This window comes from Hirundo rustica, chromosome 2 (assembly GCF_015227805.2).
Source record: "Hirundo rustica isolate bHirRus1 chromosome 2, bHirRus1.pri.v3, whole genome shotgun sequence".
Classification (NCBI taxonomy): domain Eukaryota; kingdom Metazoa; phylum Chordata; class Aves; order Passeriformes; family Hirundinidae; genus Hirundo; species Hirundo rustica.
This window is the reverse complement of record NC_053451.1, coordinates 79,453,190-79,473,694: the sequence shown is the minus strand read 5'-3', so window position 1 is coordinate 79,473,694 and position 20,505 is coordinate 79,453,190. Positions and strand designations below refer to the sequence as shown.

Here is a 20,505-nt window from a genome sequence, read left to right as displayed (position 1 = left end):
GAAATTCCTAGGACTAATCAGAAGAATAAAATCAGAACAAACTCTAAAGAGGCAGGACTTGAAAAATTACGTATTAGTAGCAGTGAAGAAAAATACGTTAACAGACAGAAGGTACAGCTTTTGAATGCATGATCACCTTTTAGGAACAGATTCTTACCAGGAAGTAGGCAAATATCACTTGCTGATGGAAAGCAGAGAATAACACTTTTGTCTTTTCCTTTGTCTGCGTGTGTGCAATTTTTTGCTTTTGTTAATTGCTTTTTCTCAACCCATGAGTTATTTTCCATCTTATTCTCTCTGCCCTGTCCAGCTGAAGAGGGGGAGTGATAGGGCAGCTTGGTGAATATCTGGTGTTCAGCCAAGGCCAATCCACCATACTGATGCATACAACATGACCTGAAATAATTGTAGAATTATAGAGCTATAGGTCTGTTTTTGTTTCCAAATGATTTCAACTTATTGTATGTCCTTGAGATATGTAGATTTTCTCCAGAACATGAAATATTGGCAATAGATTATGACTACGTAAATCTGATTCCTTTTTCTATTCTTCATAACCCACAGACAGCGATGCAACTCATTGTTAATAATTTAAAATCATTTCCCTCTTCCTGCATTCCAAACAGCCTTGTTTTCTTTCTTAACTCAGTAAGCACTACCTTTAGCCTGATCTCAAAAGGAAAAAGAGACTAAAAAAATGCACGGTTTATTTGCATGTTCCTCCTCTAAATTCCCAGCACACACTCAACTTCTGAACCCACTGACTGGTCAGTATTAACCAGACATATTAAAATCCCTTTAAGTGTTATGAAAATGAAAAGCTGCACAGCGGACAAAATGAGTGCTTCCATTCAGCTCTTGGACAGACAAGGGCAATTTGGTTGTCACCCAACAGCTGGACTGGCCAAGCTGTGCGTGAATACACAGCAGACCCAGTCTGCTTTCTGGCAGGACAAATGGGGAATGTGAAGCCTTTGTGGAGAGAAGATTGAAAAAAAGGAGGGTGACATGGTGAGAGGCAAATGGAGGAAATGACTGGGTGAGGCACAGGGCGGGAAGAGGTATTACAGTAAGTGATTCCCAGCAAACACAAAAGTGTGCTGGAGTTACTGATGTGCACAAGTGACGGGGACCCAAGAGACAGCCCGGCAGACCAGCCAGTGACACTGCTCACAGCCCACTCCATCTCTTACCAATGTGTCCTAGGTGCCACCATCTGAGGCAGCAGGGCAGGACTGCCTTTCCTCTCACAGGGAAGATAAGAGGCAAATAGCAATGTCCAGTGGCAAAACCAGCTCAGCTACACTTCTGGAAAGCAGAGAAGCAAAGCCAGCACCACCAGCCTGCTCCTGCAAACTCCACTGAGTCTAAATGACATCGTGACCACAAAGCAGCCAGTGGGTATAGACAAGGGCAGAACATCTGTCATCTTGCCTTCCTTTCACTCATTTTCCTTAAAGATCAACCACAGCTGTATCCAAGTATCACACTGATTATTTAACACTGATCAGACACTTCCCACTACAGTTTTAATGATATTCTTTACTGCAGAAGTGTCACAACATGGCACAATGCACTGTTTCACAGAGTTGCACATGCCAGCTCTTAACAAGTTATTCCAATTAGGAGCAGTACAGCAGCATTAATGCAGCACTGCCCAAACTAGGTTAGTCAGCACAGGCTCCTTTATGCTGCGCTAAACTGCACCAGGTAAACATATCCTAAATGGTGAACAGAGCACAGCATCACTTGGTGATGTTACACTGTGTATAAATAACAAATAGGACTGCTATCCACCGATGGGCCTGATCATTTGTACTCTAATCTTAATTTTCATCTTCCTACAAACCAGGTCCCGTGGTCTTACTAGAATATCCTGCTTGCATTCAAATCTTTGTTACAACAAGCTTAATAGCCAGCCATACAGCTGTCCCACCAGTCTTGTATAGCAAGATCTATTCCACAGATCTCTGACTGCCACCAATAGCCAACATTGATACCAAATGAACTCTCATGAACAAAGCTATGTTTTCTTAATAATAACAGTTGTATAAACATAAGGTCTTCTCAGTTAAAGGGAAACCAACATCAAAAAGCAGTAAAACACGGAACCCTAAACCCTTCTTTCTTTGAAGAAACACGATTGAAGCGAGGTGTTTCTAGTTATGGGTGAATGAAATGAGAATTCAGCTGCAACAAACGGACATCCAGTCTGCATGAAAGACTAATTAGATCCATCTGAGAAGCTGTGTCTAAAACTGCTTCACATATTTCAAAGGAAAGCTCTTCTAGTCTATCTTTTGAGAAGACTACATCAAAACATTTAGTCACAGCTGACGCACATCTATCCACGACAGGAGCACTATTTTTCATAAGCCATAAAAGCTACATTTAAGTAATTTTAATAGTCTGGTTTATTTAAAAATTAAAGGAGGGGGAAAAAGCAGCAAAGAAATTTAGAGTTAAGAAAGGAACTCAAGACAGCAACGACCATGTAGTTCCTCCTCATGCCAAAGCATCACAGAGATCCAAAAAAATAGTCTTATACTGAATATTAAATGTGCTAAAATTTGCTCAGAGAACAGAATTTAAGACAAAGCAGCATCCAGGAGCTGCAGAGTTAACTACGGCTTTTGTGGTAATAAGCCAGGCTGTTAATACTATATTAGCAGTCTTTTAAATGCAACTATTGCTTCTGCTGAACCAGCAGGAGGAGCTCAAAACATTTTTTAATCTATTCAATCTGCAAAATTTGGGAAGAGGAGTTGGGATGTTAGAGGTGCAGGAAGGAGTTGGTTGGGTATTTTCTTTCCAGTTTTGTTGGATGAGAAATCAGTGGTAAGAAAAGCATCCAGGTAATGCTCATGTAAGTACTGCTTTTAGAAATTTGAATATTTAGAAATACGAATTTAGAAATATGAATATTGTGGCGCACGATGTCAGGTGGGTATGGCACACAAACGAATTGAAGCAACACCCATGCCTCAAGGTGTTCTCAGTCTTACACCAAAAGACCACAGGAAGACTAAAGGGTGACAGGATAATTAAATGCGTTGGCCAGAAACATGACTTTCTGAAGAAGGAAAATGCTATGTTATTGCTCTGTATTGTTACAGAGCTTTAATTTATATTTCAGTTTACTGTTCACTGGAATACCTGGAACCATTGTATCACTACCCATGGCAGAATATAGTCTCCATTTTCATACCACAGGAATTCATGCTATGAAGCCACCTGTGTGGGTAAAACTCTTCATCAGATGATTTAGAATTAATCATTGTAAAAACCTAATTCCTCCTCTGCCTACTAAGGAATATATTTTAAAGCAGCGAAGTCTGATTCTAACACAAGGAAAATATACATCCAAATTGACCATGCCTGCTTTTAAAATATTTTGCATTTTAGCATTTCAGGCTCTCCATTGAATTTTCTTTTTAGAAATGTCTTGTAGGCTACATACCAGTGTCAGACCATGTCACTGTAAGTTTTGCAGCAGCATACAAATCTCCAAAAACTACTATAACCAAGCTATTACACTGCCCTGACACAGAGGGAAGAGCATATTTAAAGCCACACAGTAAATACATTACTAAAGTAATTTTTAATTCCCAACCTCGTATGTATTTTCTCTAGATGTTTACGAAGTACTGTGCAGACAAACTAATCTGAGATATACAAACCCACACCAACAATCTCTCTTTATGAAGCAAATATGTGCAATCACATACTTAAAACACATGCTAAACTGGCATTTTTTTTAAAAAAACCTGTACAATTTAGACACACTCTGCTTCTCCTCTGGCTTAGTATAAAAGCACACCTAAGTACATACATATATTATATGAGTATACTCAATATTTACTTCTATTTCAAGTAAGGGATCCCAGCACTTAAATTTTCTGAGACATTCAATGAGGCAGAGTGGAAATGCATACCAGAAACACTGAGTTCACAACAAAATACTGAGGGCAAGGCCGCTTTCATTAAAAAACCACAACGTCAGCAGTCACAGAAATGTACCAATTAAAACAGTTGCCACGGAGTCAAAACTCAGGGATCAGTGCTCTCCTCAGACTGAAGGATTCAAGTGCAGAGAGCTTGCCTCCCAGGAGCACCTGTCCCCATCCCATCAGGATAGGCTAGGGCAACCTCTACCCGTACAGTAAATCTGTCACTAAGGAAAAAGGTGATCTGTAAAGCCACTGAGTCCATCAACAAGCAGGAATACGACTGCTATAGCCAGTGCTTTGCCAGGGTGGAAATTAGGGGTTTTGCTCTCACCACAGCACTAGATTATGCATACTGCATTAAAGTGACATTATACACAATGCTTAGGTCTTACAAACAGAAAATTTTCCGGATTTGAACCTGAACTAAGAGATTGAAAGTATGTATACAACCTATACATATACAACCCATGGGACTCTGTAGAAGAGTTTTGTTCGCACAACTGTACATGTACCGCAATGAAGAGCTTGTGTGGCGTGCTGCAAGCAAAACACAAACCATGTGGAAAAAGGCAGGGGAAGTTTTCTGCTTACAGCTGTAAGAAGTACCTAAGAGATTTTGCCCCACCCACTAGCGCCTTTACACATGCACTTCCCTTTCATTCAAACTAATATTGGACATGGGAACAATACCTTTTCTTTCAAATATATAACATGTAACAATATATACTTAGAACTTGTCTAAGCAGAAAGTCTTCATCTACTGCTTCTAGGGATATGTGCTAATTTGTATTACAACTAGTCGCCCCCTCTTATTGTTTTAATTCCTACAGGTATTTGCTTTTCATTCCGATTAATACAGTATTCATATTTCTTTCATATAACAAATTAATTATTATGTGCCTGAAGCACATCAGAAATGTAAAATATTAGTACTAATAATTCTAGTAATTTATTCTCTTAACAAGGTTATTAATTTTATAGTGATAGATGGGCAACACTATTCTTCTACACAGTACTAGAAAGACAGAACTTAATATGCACTGAATTACTATCCCACTCCATTCACATTTGTGTTTAAGGAATTAAATGTGAACTAAGCTCGCTTACAGCAACTTTCTGTATCATTGCTCTGATCTTCCATTATACTATTGCTTGTTCCACTTGATGCTTTGCATACTTTCATGTCATTTTTGGGTGATATATTTTTCTCCCCCTTACAACACAACCATTATATTTTCTGAAGTAGTTTTCAAATCAACTTACCCATCAGACGTGAAATTTACAGCAAATGAACTTTGCTTCAAATTAAATGTTTATTATATTTGAATTTGAAGTCAAAGCTTAACCATAATTAGATAAACATGAATTCACTAACTAAAGCAAAGCATTCACATAAATATGCACCAACTCTATATTGATCATATAGGATGTATTAAAATAATGATGACAGTAATGCTTTAGATTTTATTTTTATGCTGGCATTTTGTACTGTACAATAACTTTTCTCTTGGAAATGTTAAGAGGTTCCCAGGCTGATTTTCCACCCACACAGGTATCTAATGAATTCTTTACTTCTCAAGAAAAAGATTAGGGGAAAACCTGTATTTTTTCCTAAAAATTATATAAAACGTTTATTTCTGACTGGACTGAACAAGCATCAAAAAAAAAAATTCTTCAGATTTCATATCCATACTACATTTATCTGTTCTTAACTTAGGATTTAGGAAGTGATCCAAAGTTTTGTGAAAATGGTAGCCCATTCTAGTAACAACCTGAATTAAGGAGTAATAGCTTTCTCTATTTCTCTTATTCAGCATTTGACCTATACAGGTCCCTCTGGAAATATATCAAATTTCCATTTGCCCAAAGTAACTTCTGAACTATGACACCTTATGCTTTAAAAAAAAATAAATAAATAAACAACTTCAATGATAAGAAGCTACTTTATAACTGAAAACATCTGGAAATTCTTTGACAATTAAACTAATGAGAAGATGAGGCTAAGCAGTCTGGGAAGGCATGCATTTACTACAGGGATGAAGAACCCTAACAGAAAGGGCTGTTTTCAAACATGAAAAAGGAGAATAACTACTTGCAGAGAAAACATGCAAATCATCAATAAAGAATTCTCAAGTCAGAGTATTCCTATTACACTGTAGTAAATAATCAGAAAATGGATAATGGCAAAAAGGTTTTCAGGAATTAAATTTATTGCACAGAATACAGCTGCAAATTGCTCACTGAATTAAAATTAGGCTGGAAGCTGGGTTATCACTAAATTACATTTAAGGTCCCTTCCAACTCAAACCATCCTATGAATAAACAATGCCACCATCACCTGGAACTAGACCATCCCTGGCAGCTGACATCTGGTTTTGAAGGGTCATATTCATTTGCTGCAGGGAAACCACACAGCTAACCAGGTTTCCTCAATATATGTAGGTTCCCATCTGATTTTGTCACTCCCACCCTTCAGTACCCTGCAGAACAGTCGAGTTTTGTAAAGGAAGAACAGACTCCAATCTTCAACAGCAAAACTCAATCAATGAAACCAAAAAGTAAACACATTTGATAGCCAGACTAGCAATTGAAAACAGCAAGATAGGAAAGACTCTGTAATTGAAGTAAACAACAGATCCTAGAGTCTGGTGGTGGGGTGCTTCTGGGCTGCTTGTTGCTGTTTTGCATTGGTCTCATGTAAAGGAGGGTATTCTTCCTTCAAATTTTATTTTAGCAGTAATCTTGATTGTAAGATCTTTAATTCAATTGACAAGAGAAAAAGATTCTAAGCATAAGAAGAACACTAATCAAAGCTACAAATCTGACCATCTGTCCTCTAAAAAACTGTGGTATATATGACAAGCAGTTAATTTAAATATTCTTCTAGCAATTAATATATAGAACAAAGGAAAAAAGAATAAATGACATTTACATCAATTTAGTTGTCAATTTCTTTGTACACCAGCAAGCAGGTCCTACCAAAGCTGCTAAATTTGAATTCTCAAGTCAGGTCATTGGAATCTTTTAATTGCAAAAGCGTTTGCTATGTTGATAGGGTATCATCAGAAACAACTGTCTGGAACTGAAAATTCTAGTACGATAAGTTTAGTACTAGCATATATGTTGCTGGCTTCAGAATAAAGCCCAAGTTACTCCTATTCTTAAAAAAAACATATCAAATTAGGAATCACAAAAGTTTTTAACCTGTACTGGAACCATAAAAATTAGAATTTTTGTTTGCAGTGCTTCAGGCAAAGAGCATCGCTCACACTTGACCACTTCTCCTTTAAATCCTTCAATTTTGGGAAGCAAGGCTGCTAAAGTGGCCTAAAGCCAGCCCCTATCAAGGACCTCTGTTACAAGCAAAATAGTTAAAAACAGATGGTTTCAAAACTCAAAATTCTGAAAAATAAAGAGCAGCGAAGAGCAGTTAACAGTGCACAATTCATTAAGAATCTCATGATAAACGAAGAAAACCACAGATGACCCATAGCCCAAAACGCTGACGAATGATCCGCTCGGAACAGCAGGAACCACGGAGAAGCCCGCTGCTCACACTCCCAGCACAGAGCGCAAAGCACTGCACACCGCGAGCTGGGGAGCTTTTGGCTGGTGAGAGTAGCAGAGTTACAGGGAAAGAAAGAAAAGAGTCGCTGCTGGAAGAGTCCCTGTGGTAAACAAAGTAAATCAGGATGCGAATGCTGCTGCTGCAAAGCGCAGTTTGCAGCGTGAGTTAACTTCTGAAGGGGAATGTGAAGGTGGCCCTCCCACTGGGCTAGCTAACTGCACCACAGATCCAGCTATCTTTGTCACAAGCCACGAGGGGACACAACCCACAAAGGCAGGAGCCTGTGTCACACCAACTTAATAGCAAAAAGTAAGTGCAGAAGTTCAAAAAGTGAGGCTTGTGTTTCTGACAGCAAAGTTAATAAAGCAAGCTTTGAATTTCCCTGGTTTTTTCCTGATGGTACGTTATACCTCCTGATCAGAAACAAGGTTTCTCATTCCTAGTCTTGACTTCTCTTCTTTGAAGTTTTAAGGCAGTTGGTTTTCCATTGTAAAGTTTTGAATAACAATTCATATTTTTGATGGTGCTGTGTTTACTATATACCCTTGTCAGCAGCACAATCACAGGAGAACACCAGGAAAAAGAAAATTATTGATGAAGAATAACATGTCCTCTGCTATTTATCCAGTAGCAACAAAAATAAGTTTAAACAACCATGCTATTAAAAAAGAGTTACCTGTTTTTTACATACCCAAGCTCAAGCACAATTTTAATACACTATATCTTTAGAGGTACATGGTTTAAGTGAAACAGACTTCGGAAATCTACCTAAGGTGATTTATTTCACCAGGTATTTTCCAAACACAAATAAATAAGGAATTATACCTCCCCAAGTATACAGGCATGGTTAGGGTGGAAATAAAATGCAAAAGCTATTGTCACAAATCCCTCTGGCCCAGGCTTTTAGGCACACAGCCGGTCCTAGCCTGGCACCCCTTAATTTCTCCCTAGTGCTCAGGCACCTCCTTCTCTGACACTGAGGGATGCTCCTGCCTCCTTGCCTAGCAGTAGTAGAAGGTAAGCAGAAGGTAAAAGCAGTACCTTACTGCAGGGACACAAGGATATGAGAAGGAACTTTCACATTTGTTATTGTTTAAATAACAAAGCAAATGATCAGAAATCAAACTCCACATATACCTTGTCAAACTGGTTTATACTAGCTGTAATTCTCATACTGTTGCAAGACATCACAACGGTTAGCAGTTCCATTTAAAGTGAGAGACAGGTTTGGACTCAAGCAAATCTCTCAAAAATGCGTGCATGTGGCGCAGATGTACGCTTGTGTAATTGGCTGTGCTAAACAGCTCCCTGGTTTGGAGGAGTCTTACTGTGGGAATCAGATTTCTGAGCTCACAGCAGCCATGGCCGACGCAGCACTCACAGCACCCAGCAGGCTCATCCCCACAGCAGCAGGCAGCTCTTAGGCTGCAACACAGCAGCAGTGCTGCAACATAAAAGATGGAAAGGCTGAGGGCAATGAGCACTCCTGGGAAGGGCTCTGTCACACAAGCCAGTGCCAGCCCAACTCCAAAGTGGGCTGAAATCTGACAGAGGTGTTCTGTTGTTTGAATGGGCTGTATCCGAGTTCACAGAATGCCTCTTGGGAGTATTATAGAGACTTTAAAAACTGCATGCAGACTTGGCCTTTGCTTCTGAAACAACAATTCAGCAAGTAGGGTGTGTCATTGCTATACTAAGAAAATCTACCTTATTAAAGCCTGTTTGAAACCTTTTGCTGAAGAGTCAACAAATACTATACAAGTCAACTGCATATTTAAAAAAAAAATTAAAATCTCATTTTGGTTGTGGAATTACCATTAGCAGACATAAAAAGTAGTTTTCCCCATAAAATTATCTTCTTAACAATTCAACCAGCTTGTTTTTTGGCTTTATTCCGCTGAACGGCTGAGTTACCAAACACAGCATTATTGTTCTTCCACTGTCATGGTCTGTTCCTCTGCCTTTCATGCTGACAACATTAAGTGCTTAAGTAATTACCTTAGAATATTTGTAAAAAACAATAGTTTATACACATTCATCTGAAGTGAATAAGCCCATCTTGAAACGCTGGCATTTTACTATGACCACATACAGTTCCACCACAGAGTGCTGAATAATTCCATTCCAGTATGACTGCTTACTCAATTTGCTTGGATCTTTGATTTGTTTTTCTAAACACTAGCTTCAGGTAATGCAATTTTTGTCAACATTGCATTTATTTTCTTACCCTCATATATCTACAATGGAGTGTAAGACGCTACCACTAAACAGAATAATTTAGAAACTAATTTAATAAACAATTATATACAAAAATGTTCCACAGGCGTAAGCCCTGAGAAAAATCTCAGTACGCTAGCACTATTTAACTGTCAAGGTCTTGTTTGGTAATTCACAGCAATGCCTACTAAAGACAAACCACACATCATCTATCCTTAGCCAATGAAAAGATGGAGAATTTTAGCAGGTGTCAAGGATAACATATATTGACTCCATGCACTGAATTTCTTAGAAAATAAGCCGAACTTACAGAAAATGATGAGCCATCCTTTGAAACTGCAACTGGGTAAGTTCCATCTCCTAGATGCACAGAGAGCTCCCAGCTACTTCTTTTTGATTTAGCAATAGGAATTCTAAAAAAGAAACAGACAGAAGAAAAAATTTTAACAGAGATTTCATGCTTCTCCCAAGTTAACCAGAAGCACTTGCCTCATAGGATGGTCATGAAGGAAATAAAATACCATTAATCTATAGACACAGTTGGAGAGCATACTTGAAAAAAAGTATACTAAATATAGTTTTCTGTCAAACAGCATATAAGGAGAAAATACACTCTTACTTTCTTTCTAGATTTGCCTTGACACACTGGGTATGCTGATAAAGTTATGGGAGGCCCTTGAATGCAGCAAGCACTTGCTGCAGAATTAGCTCAAACAGGATGAAAAGCAGATGAGAAAGTGGGTTGGCAGGAGAATAGCAAGTGATAACTGGAGCAGTCTTTTCAAGGGCAAAATATAATCATTATTTCTTCAATCTCATTCTCAATAAACCTTAATTAAAAGCCAATTACAGACAAAAGATTCAGCCAAACAAGTCATACAAGTAATTTTATAACTAATATATATTTTTAAGTATCTCATCCACAGAGCCCTTCAAGCATATTGGAAAAATAATGATGTATCATCACAGCCCACATGCAGGATTATACTGATTCCTGTAGCATTCTGTGGCTGCACCATTTATCAAGTAATACAGGAAACCTGAATCTTTTCAACTTAAAAAAGCACACACCTGGCAGCAAAGGAATGAGAACTGAGCCTCCATTCTTGGCAATTCAGAGTGAAACATGCAATTTTCAGCTATTTTATTTAAATGTATATTCATTTTCAATTTCCTCACTCTAACTTCTCGAGTCTCTTCCACTTTGCCATAACAACTGGTGTCCAAAAGTATACCACAACTTTTCTAATGAGTGGTCACCATATATTACCATGAGCATGCATCACATAGCCTAAAGGGAAGACAGGAAGGTGTCATTTAAACTCCATTAAAGCAAAAAAACATTTCAGTATAGCTTTTCTTCCATACTGACTCATGTATTTAGATTTGTCTGTAAGAAATCTGTAGGGATAATAATTTTATCACCTTTATATCTCCTCTAAGGATAATTTCTGCTATAGCATTAATCTCTTCTACATTATAGTGCTTACTACATCCTTTATTGCAGCCTTCAGAGCCTTAAAACTTGTAAGTACATTATGCTACATGTATCCTCCAGAGGATTCAGGTGACCAGTGAACTACATTTCCTCAAAGAGAGTGCTCAAGTTTCCTGTGGAATCAACAGGGAGAAGCACCTGTGAGGCCTCCAGAGGCCACAGGAGGAGAAATTATCTGCCCAAGCTAAGGATAACACACTGACTTGCTAAGGATTTCAAATCATTTTAAGAACATTAGGTTTTTAGATACCTGGAACTTAAGAAAGTACAACTTCAAGTACTTAATGAGGCAAGAAGCTTCCACAAATTGTGCCTTGACATGTGCCTGAAAAGGGGAAATGGAAATGCTAAATATATCAGACACAAATAGATGCATACTTAGCCTTACTTACTTCTGGATGCAAGCCAAGTAAGGCCTACATCAAATTTCACCAAACACTTTAGCTCACCTCTATCACTACCCTAAAAGTTCACAAGACATTCAAAACTAACCTGTTCCGGTGCTACCGATGGCAAGTGTCACCTTGCACATTTAATATAGCGACAATTGTCAAAACAGTAAACCTGAGGAATTATCTATGGTTTACTGGGTGCAATGTCATTTCTCAGCAACTCATACTGGAATTCCTGTATGTCACCAAACATTTAGACTGGCTGATAGGAAATGTGACAGACACAGGAGTTCCTGAAGAAGAGGAAGAGGAATTTCCTGCACAGGTAGCAGGCAGCAAGCTGAGAGATGTTTTCCTTGCACTTCCTGGTATCGGAGCGCCAGTAAGGAGAAATACAGGCAGCACCTGGTTAAGCTCTCCATGACACTCCACTGCAACAACCAACAGGATTTAGTGGTTTATAGCAACTTCCTATTTCTTCTATTAAAACTAGGACCTCATCACAAACTCAGCTTAGATCTGCTTCACTGGTGTCATGAGATTCCTTACAGCCTTGCTGGCACAGCCCTGCTTCATATTGCATTTGACTGGAAGTGACCTCATGAATCTGGCTGCTGGCCATCAAAGGAAAGACAGTCTTGTTCTCCAGCAGGGATTATTTTTGTTCAGTCCTGTCTTGCTGAGCTTTGTCAAGTGTATCTCCAAACAGGATGCATGCCTCTTGAAAGGCATGACTATCATCACTGCCTTGCCTAGATTTCAAACAGCCACATAATGCCTCTCCCTGCAACACCAGTGGCCAGGAGGGCAAGGTCCAGAGCTACATCTAACACCAAGCGTACAGCAAGTTGTACTTCCCTCCTGGAATTAGATCCATTTGCACATGGACATTTTTCAGCTTTGCTAATGAGCTTTGCCTGTGGTTTTGTAACTATAACTGACACTGGCTAGGACAGATACTTACATTAGCTCATGACAATCCTGCTTCTTCATTACACCAAATTCCTTTCAAAGAAATTATCTTGTAGTCGACTCCATTTTGATAGGATTTGTGGGGAGGGAATGTTAATATAAATCATGATTACAAAGTCTAAAAGTAAGGATCAAAGCCTGAGTTTGTTGAATATGAAAAAGAAGTTGCTCATATCCATGAACTACTTTAGAAATGCAGAAGTTTCTACCAGGCTAAGAAAGGAGATTTGTGGTGGGGTTTTCGATTGTTTTGTGGTGTTTGGGTTTTGGGGTTTTTTTAATATCTGAGAAGTCCCAGTGCATGGGAAATTATCTTTGTTCTTGGCCAAGGTTGCTTCCTTAGCTGAGAAGACTTTTAAGTCCTCCCAAACAAAGCATCTGAACTCCGAATATATTTCACACTAGTTCACAGAAAACTCCCCAAACTTCTGGCTAGTCTCAAAATGTAAAACTTTTAAACTTCTACATGATGGACTGAAATCCAACATATTGTATTCACAGGGGAGAAAAAAATCCCACTGAAAATAAAAATAGTGTAACTTTTACCATTATAAAAGACAAAGAAAATATAAAGCATTTCTTCTCCAATCCTAGATTCAGAATCCACATAGTATGTCTTTCCCAGGGTTCAATATGCCCTCCCCTTTTTTCTCCCAGTTTTGGCAAATGACATATCATCCAACAAAATTACTTCATTTGAGTATGAAGACCACTGGCTGCAGGAAGAAGCACAAGTTTCACACCAAGATGTGTGCCAGGTGGATGAGGAGCAGGGCCACGGAGAACTGTGTGTTGCTGATCCTTGCCAGGAGCATTACGCACAAAAGGACAGAGAGAGCAAAGGCAGCACTGCAGCCACAACAACAGGAGTTGGGTGGAGAAGGGTGTTATAAACTCCTTCCACACAAAAAAGGACAGCTCTGAATCTCTCCACTCCAATTGCCCTCGAAGGGGAAGCATCATAAGCATAGGAACACAGCTGAAGAGTGATGGCCTGGCTTTAAGTCATAAAGGCTTTACTCCAAAGCACCAATTTAAAAACATGTAAGCAATGCAACAAGAAAAGCAGCACCATTTTCCTGCTTATTTATTTTCAAGCTCTACTGCTGTTTGTTCAACTAGAGATGATGTCTGTGTAGAATGTACTGTGTCCCTTTTACCCCCAAATGCCATGTGTGGGTGAGGGAGATACTTGAGAATCACGCAGCAACCAAAGCTCCTGGTTTCTTTCTTTGCAAGTTTTCAGTGAGGAAAGCAGACAACTACTAAAAATTTTAGGTCGACACATACTTAATGTGCTCATGGAAAACATTAATTAAATGATTATCTATTCTAGTCAAAAACAAGTAATGAAAGAAAACAGACACTCACAAAATCAAATCAAGTAATAACATTGCCCTGGCCATTTTGTCACCAACCAATCAGACGGAAGAAACTCAATAAAAACTACAATTTTCTACAATTTGTGGCACATAAACTTCTGTCTCCCGATTACCACTGATGATGCAGAAGAGTTAGGATGTCACCAGCTCCTAAAGGATCAGAAAACTGAGTAGAGATTTTTTTACTTCCAATTCAAAGTATGTGTTCTAATGCTGAGAGGGAAAACACTTAAAAATTCCTCTTCACTTCTGATATTTTTGCTGCATAATACTTTATGTAAACAGAGAAATCCCAAACTATCATAACAAATCCTCCCGTTTGAAAGATTACAAGCGTTTGAAAACCACATTATATGACACTCCATAAAGCTGTTTTTCAATTGTGCAATTACCTATTCAGCAGTTAAATAAAAGTGAAATATTGACTTAAAACAATGTTAATGGTCAAAGAATCATTAAGAAATCCTTCATCATAACTTTCACAGCAGGTGGCCTGTAAAATGATCAAGAATAATGTGCTGGATTCTGTAGCCACCAAGGTCAGTTTCTGCATACAAATCTTGCAAAGGGAGAAAGAAAAGACCTTCAGAAAGTGGGCCATTCATCTGAACCAAGTTCAGAGAATTTCCAGCACTGTGAAAAGATATGTTATGCAAGCACATAGATGTATTCAGTGGGGGTAGACTGAACCAGCTACATGGAGACTACAAAGGAGCCCTCCCATGGCTCATGAATAAGTCGAGGAAATGATCAGAAAAAAATGCAGAGATGTTTAGACAGATGGCCCACTTAAAATGCCTGGGACAGGGCATAAGCAATTTTAATGAAACTTTAGATCTACCATATAAATTGTTTCTTATTTTCCCTGCCCTCCCCCTACCCCTCAAAAAAAAAAATAATAATCAAGAAAGGCAAATAGAAATTTAACAACTCAAACAAGAGCCTATCTTGTGGTGCAAAAAAAACCAAACAAAAACTCAAAAAAACACAAACCACAAAAAAAAAAAAAAAGGGAAGTAAATCTCACACTTTTGTGCATTATTGGTTTAATAAGTTCATATGCAAAGAAATATCCTTCACAGAACCTTCAACTATCAGATGAATATAAAAGCAGGGAATGGATAGATTAAAAGAATTCTAAACAGAAGTGTACTGCCAAACAAAACACAAATCTAAGCTTTAGTATCTGAGTACTTTCAACACTTTCCAACATAAAAGTTCATCATCACACAGAAAAGATAAAAGCAGCACTTTCACAGGATTATTTTGAGAACCAAAAATTATGTGCAAGGGACCTAAGAATCTGGGAATATTTTATTCAGCAATTTGAAGTATTTTCTGTATCTATTCACACACATTTTCTACATATATTCAGACTGGTCCATCTATACATATGATATGCCCTTTTACATAAAAATAGGTTTCCTTCTTCCTGCTTTGTATGTGCATACATATATGTGTACCCCTTTCACTGTGAATATGAAAATATACCATCATTAGACTAAATTATAGTTCTTCATATGTCATACAAAATAATAACCTCTACTAGCCTGTGTGCCAGCTGATCAGACAAAGGCTGAAAGAATTACTCAACAGTTATACCAAAAAGGTTTTTACGTTATATTTTCTTACATATTACATTGAGATCAATAACAAATATGCATATTTATAGCCTATACTCTATTTGAATAGCGACCACAGGAAAAATGAAATTACGTGGAAGGTGAACGATAAAATAAAAAGCAATGCTTTAAAAGGATGCTATGGAGTGCACTGTGCTTTGATTCAGAACAGCATACATCTGGATGTTCCCTTTTCCTTTAACAGAAGCTTCTCGAGCAATTTGCACGGACATAAAAGCCTGCAATCCAGTGACCAACAAAAACCTCCAGTGCCTTCAGCAGTGAAACCCAGATGAGGGCTAAAGAAACAGTTCAGCTAGTTCTTATAAATCTAGGGTGAATTTAGCTGCCCAGATCTACGAGTACAGCTCAATGCCTTTCATCTTCATTAACTGGGAAATGACCTTGCAAGGAACCTGAGCTCACCCGGGCTAACCCGCTTCCACTGTGGAGGTCTCTAAACATGCAGGGCTCGGGTCCTGCAAAGAGATACCCTAACCCCAATGCTTTACAGCCAGCATCCTCAACAGCCTGGCAGGGGCAAGGAACTAGGGCCTCCTCTGCCAAAGCTGCCTCCACAGTCTTAACAAGAAATTATCCTCCAAACATGCAGGCAAACAACAGTTCTAAGCTTCTTGAAAGATCTTTCATGGCTCTTTTAGTTTTAAATCGAGAGGGTAAATGAAGTAGGATTGCTGTTATTGCCTGTCTTGATTTAACAAAGTCATGTTTGCAGAGTGGATGTCCAAAGAATCCAAGATCCATGCTATCAGTCTTCTTCAGCCTGCGGGGATTCACACCCGCTGCCCATATCCCAAGAGAAAGAGCAAGGGCCCAGGGAAGCACTGGGGATGGTAGGAAGGAATGACAGATTCATGGAGGCTCAGGTTTGCAGCCTTATGATGCATTCTTTGGGATAAAAAGTTTTGGCGCTTAGTCCTAATGCCAGGAAATTTCTATGCACTTTGCATTAATAAACTGGATGAAACACAGTAACCCCGTGAGGTGCAAGTAGAGCCCAAGACATCTCAGTTTCACAAAAGGGTCAGACTGCCCAGTCCTTCAGCATACCTTGAAAATTTCAAGTAAATAAATGTAAAACATATCTGAAACTGGTTTCTTCTCCTATGACATGTTAGGGCCTACTTTCATATTTGGTTTCTGTTGGAAAAAGCAAACATCATAAGCATTATTGCTGGATAAGAGATGTTGCTATTTGTCTCATTGCAAGCATTCGTGAAATAAGAAGCAACGCTCCAGTCAAGTGTTCACAAGTACAGAGAAAAGACGTTTATTTTTAGCATAATTTACAAGTCTGTGCTTCCAATCTGTTTTTTCAACCATCTTTTATTTACCAAAGGAGGAACCACTTGCAAGTGTGTGTTTTTAATCAGATCAGTCAACAATATTTACTTGTGCGTGCTAACAACTGTTATGGAGAGAAAAGTCTAAAAATCTGCTTGTCATCAAAAAAGTTGGGGCTATTTCTCTTCCAATTAAAGTATTTAATTTTATAACTTTGCTGTTTTCCAAAACTTTTTTTTTTTTTTTTTTCCATTTTTATTAAGAGATAACTTTTGGTAGTTGGCGAAACTAATATTAATAATTTACTCCATGAAAGGAAATCAGCAAATGCCTTCTCCTATACAAATTTTCCCTTATTTCCTTAAACAAACTTATTGCGCAGATATTTAAGGTATTTAAGAATAGTCTTACAATAATTATCTCAGTTTCTTTTTATGTGCAAAGAGCTTCAGAACAAACCACTGTGATGCAGTAGAGAGGACTAAATCGCTCTGTTAATATCATCCAGTAGCAGTTATGTACTTTCATATAACACGATGGTATTGGGATGTAGCTGCCACTTGGGCAGTCTGTGTCCTACACTTCCATTCAAAGAAGGTCTGGTGCCAGCAATTACGTGCTATTTTTCACTTTGTATTAAGCTTAGAATGATACAGGATTGCTGTCCACATAAAAAATAGGCAGAAGGAAATGCTAACCTACTAATATGAAAATGAAGGAAAGTGACTAAAAATTACCTCTAAGTTTGATAAGGAAATAATCCAATTTTACTTCTGCATATAAGATTATTTTCCCTACTCTCTTTTTTTTGAAACATCCAGACAAACTTCGTACCAGGTTTGCTGTACTCAACTCAGTAGTAAAATCTGCCAACTAATCTTGAGCTCAATTCCACTAACAGCTGTAAGCCTGAATCAAGACACATTTAGTGCTTTAATCTGTCATCCCTTCTGTCAGAATTTCAGTTATTCACCCCTTTTTGTAACAGAAGTTCTGGAGACCATGATAACTCAGAAGTAACAGGACAATGTACAGGGGCTGTGAGAATATCATGGTTGTGCCTCAGATCAGGAGAAGTTCTCAAAGCTAATTATCCCAGCCATCTGCATTTAAGATCGCTTTGGATCACACGGCAGAACAGTCTTGGGATGTGTGAACCAAGTCCCCTTCTGATGAAGAAAGGCAGAAACCAGGTTCCAGAACTGCACCCAGCACACTCCAGTCACAAATGGGCATTCAGTTCACAGGACTGGACTAAATCTAAACAAAAGTCAAATATATACAGTCCTCATCATGAACAAGATGGTAGACTTGTACTGGCACACTGTCTAATGACAGCTGGATTAATTCTTGAAAAATCCTTTATTCACATGAAGATATTTTGATCATAATGACAATTTCTGCAATTGCATTCCCAGGTTCAGTATTTAGTCTAGATAGTCCAGAAAAAAAAAAAAAAAAAAAAAAAACACCACCAAACTTCTGACATTTAAGAGGGTCAAGCTCAACCCCTCTTATTCAGCTGCCCCAGTAAACTTTCTGTTAAGAAGTGTTTAATACCTACCAACTCCTGCCAGCTGAAAGCAAAGAAAATACTATAAAGTGCAGCATATTTGAAAAACTGTTCTGCCATTTTGGAGAAAAAATTGTATATTTTAGAATCAATTTTTTAAATTCCATTTTGAAAAAATCATGGCCTGAGCTACCTTTATCTTGTTAGACAATATCTTCTCTAACAGATTGCTATTTCCCCAACTATCACTAATTTACAAACTTGATCTAAAAAAACACATTAACCTATCTCTTTCTTATTCAGAGATAGATATCTGATCCACAGGCAGTAACAACAAAATGAATTACAGTGTTTTCTTAAAGTCTTTAAGACCCAATACAGTGAAACTTTTCAGTACCTGCTGAACTTACTAAAGGAAGCACACTATCAGGAGTGAGACACAACTACTGCTGTCAAGGGAAGAGGAAAGACATCAGGATAAATCCATCTCTGAGGAAATTTGGCAACAGCATAGACAGCAAGAACACTGGCCCTCTTTAAAACCCACAAGGAACACAGTGTCCAAACTAAGGAAAAAATTTAAATTATACTAGCTAACCAAAATAAAACGCCCAACCTTTCTTAGGCCAAACTGAAAACACCTTTTTAGAGAGTACCACCTCTAAAAGTCTTTTTGAGTTTTTTGTTAAGAGCGTTGTACTGGATGCTGTCTTTCCTGTGGTTTACAGTTTCATTTAGGTCTCTCACCCTTTCGATCTGTCAGTCCCCTTGGAACTAACCAGATTGTATTGCCAGAAGTATGGAATTTCTGCCACACTTTGTAGGACTCATGATTTGACCTGGTCTTCCTAAAGCCTGTCACATATGCAATATCCCAAAGGTCATTGTTTAAATAGAATTACAGTCATTTTTTGGTGCATCTTGTAAAACACAATGCTTGCAAACAGATTTCAGTAGAGTTCCAGAGTATTGTAAGAGCTCAGCCATCACACAGAGTTTAGCACCCCTCACAAACCTGTTGCAGCAGAACCAAGAGCCAATTCAAGAGCTTAGCCATCTCATACCAGTTAAATCGGTTCTACATACAGCAGTATTGATCACAATTTTCTGCTGTGCTTTCTCCTCTGTAAGAGACTTAATTCAGGTGACACATACAAATGTACATTCAGGATGGTGCACAGCGCCGCAAAAGGATGACCAGATTTTCCTTGCTAGCCATCCTATGTGCTACAGTGTGAGAAACAGAACAGGTAAATGTGATTACAGCATATTTCAGATTCTAAAGCTTTGTTCTCTGTTTATTCTGCACTAGATTCCTATGGAACAGATTAATGCCACTAATTCTGTTCAGTTAAAGAGAAAAAAACATAGCAGATGAGAAAACCCCCGAAAGCTCATTAAAAATTATATTAGATAACATAAAACATGCATATCTCCAACAAGCACTCTCACAGCACATAGCAGAGCTCAGTGACTCTGGTTACCTTCCACACAGCAGCCCGTACACTTTCAGCTTACATCCGGCACTCCCCCCACTGAGCTTTCACCACCTAATATCAACCATCTTTTCCCTTCTTAACTAATGGAAAGAGAAGGGCACCTCTCACAATGAGTTAGGCCTGAAATTGGCTGAACTACCTTTAGGTACTGCTTACCTGTACTTTTTACATTACTTAGGCACTACAACTTCAGGCCACAGAAACACAGTCACCTAATTAGTTGAGTGATACAAATTCCAAATATGATCAATGTCTATTGCTCTCTTTGCATTTTCACACTTTTAGTAAGGCATCTGCCATTGTTCATATGATCTCAAAAGTAAAGAGAAGAAAGACAGTTAGAAAAACAATGTGCACAGACTTCCAACTTTGCTAAAGTTATACACATCAGACCTGAACGGAGGAATTTGAGAATTATTAAACTAGGGTCCTTTACTAAATGTGAAGGACAAAAAAATTTATAACAGCTAACCATTCAGGTAACAGCTAACCTCATTCTCAGTACTAATACAAAAACTTTTGCCCACTAAGCTTTCTGCTGACTAAGGTCAGAGTTAGAGGAGCCAGGCTGTGTAGGTGAACCTTAC

General features: G+C 38.4%; 1 protein-coding gene across 1 annotated transcript in view; it reads right to left on the bottom strand.

Annotated features, from left to right (window-relative positions):
- PCCA (propionyl-CoA carboxylase subunit alpha) overlaps positions 1 to 20,505 on the bottom strand; it is a 264,586-nt gene that overhangs the window by 96,698 nt on the left and 147,383 nt on the right. Inside the window, 1 exon segment of the mRNA XM_040054654.2 lies at positions 10,046 to 10,148. Coding sequence (XP_039910588.2) covers positions 10,046 to 10,148 — 103 coding nt within the window.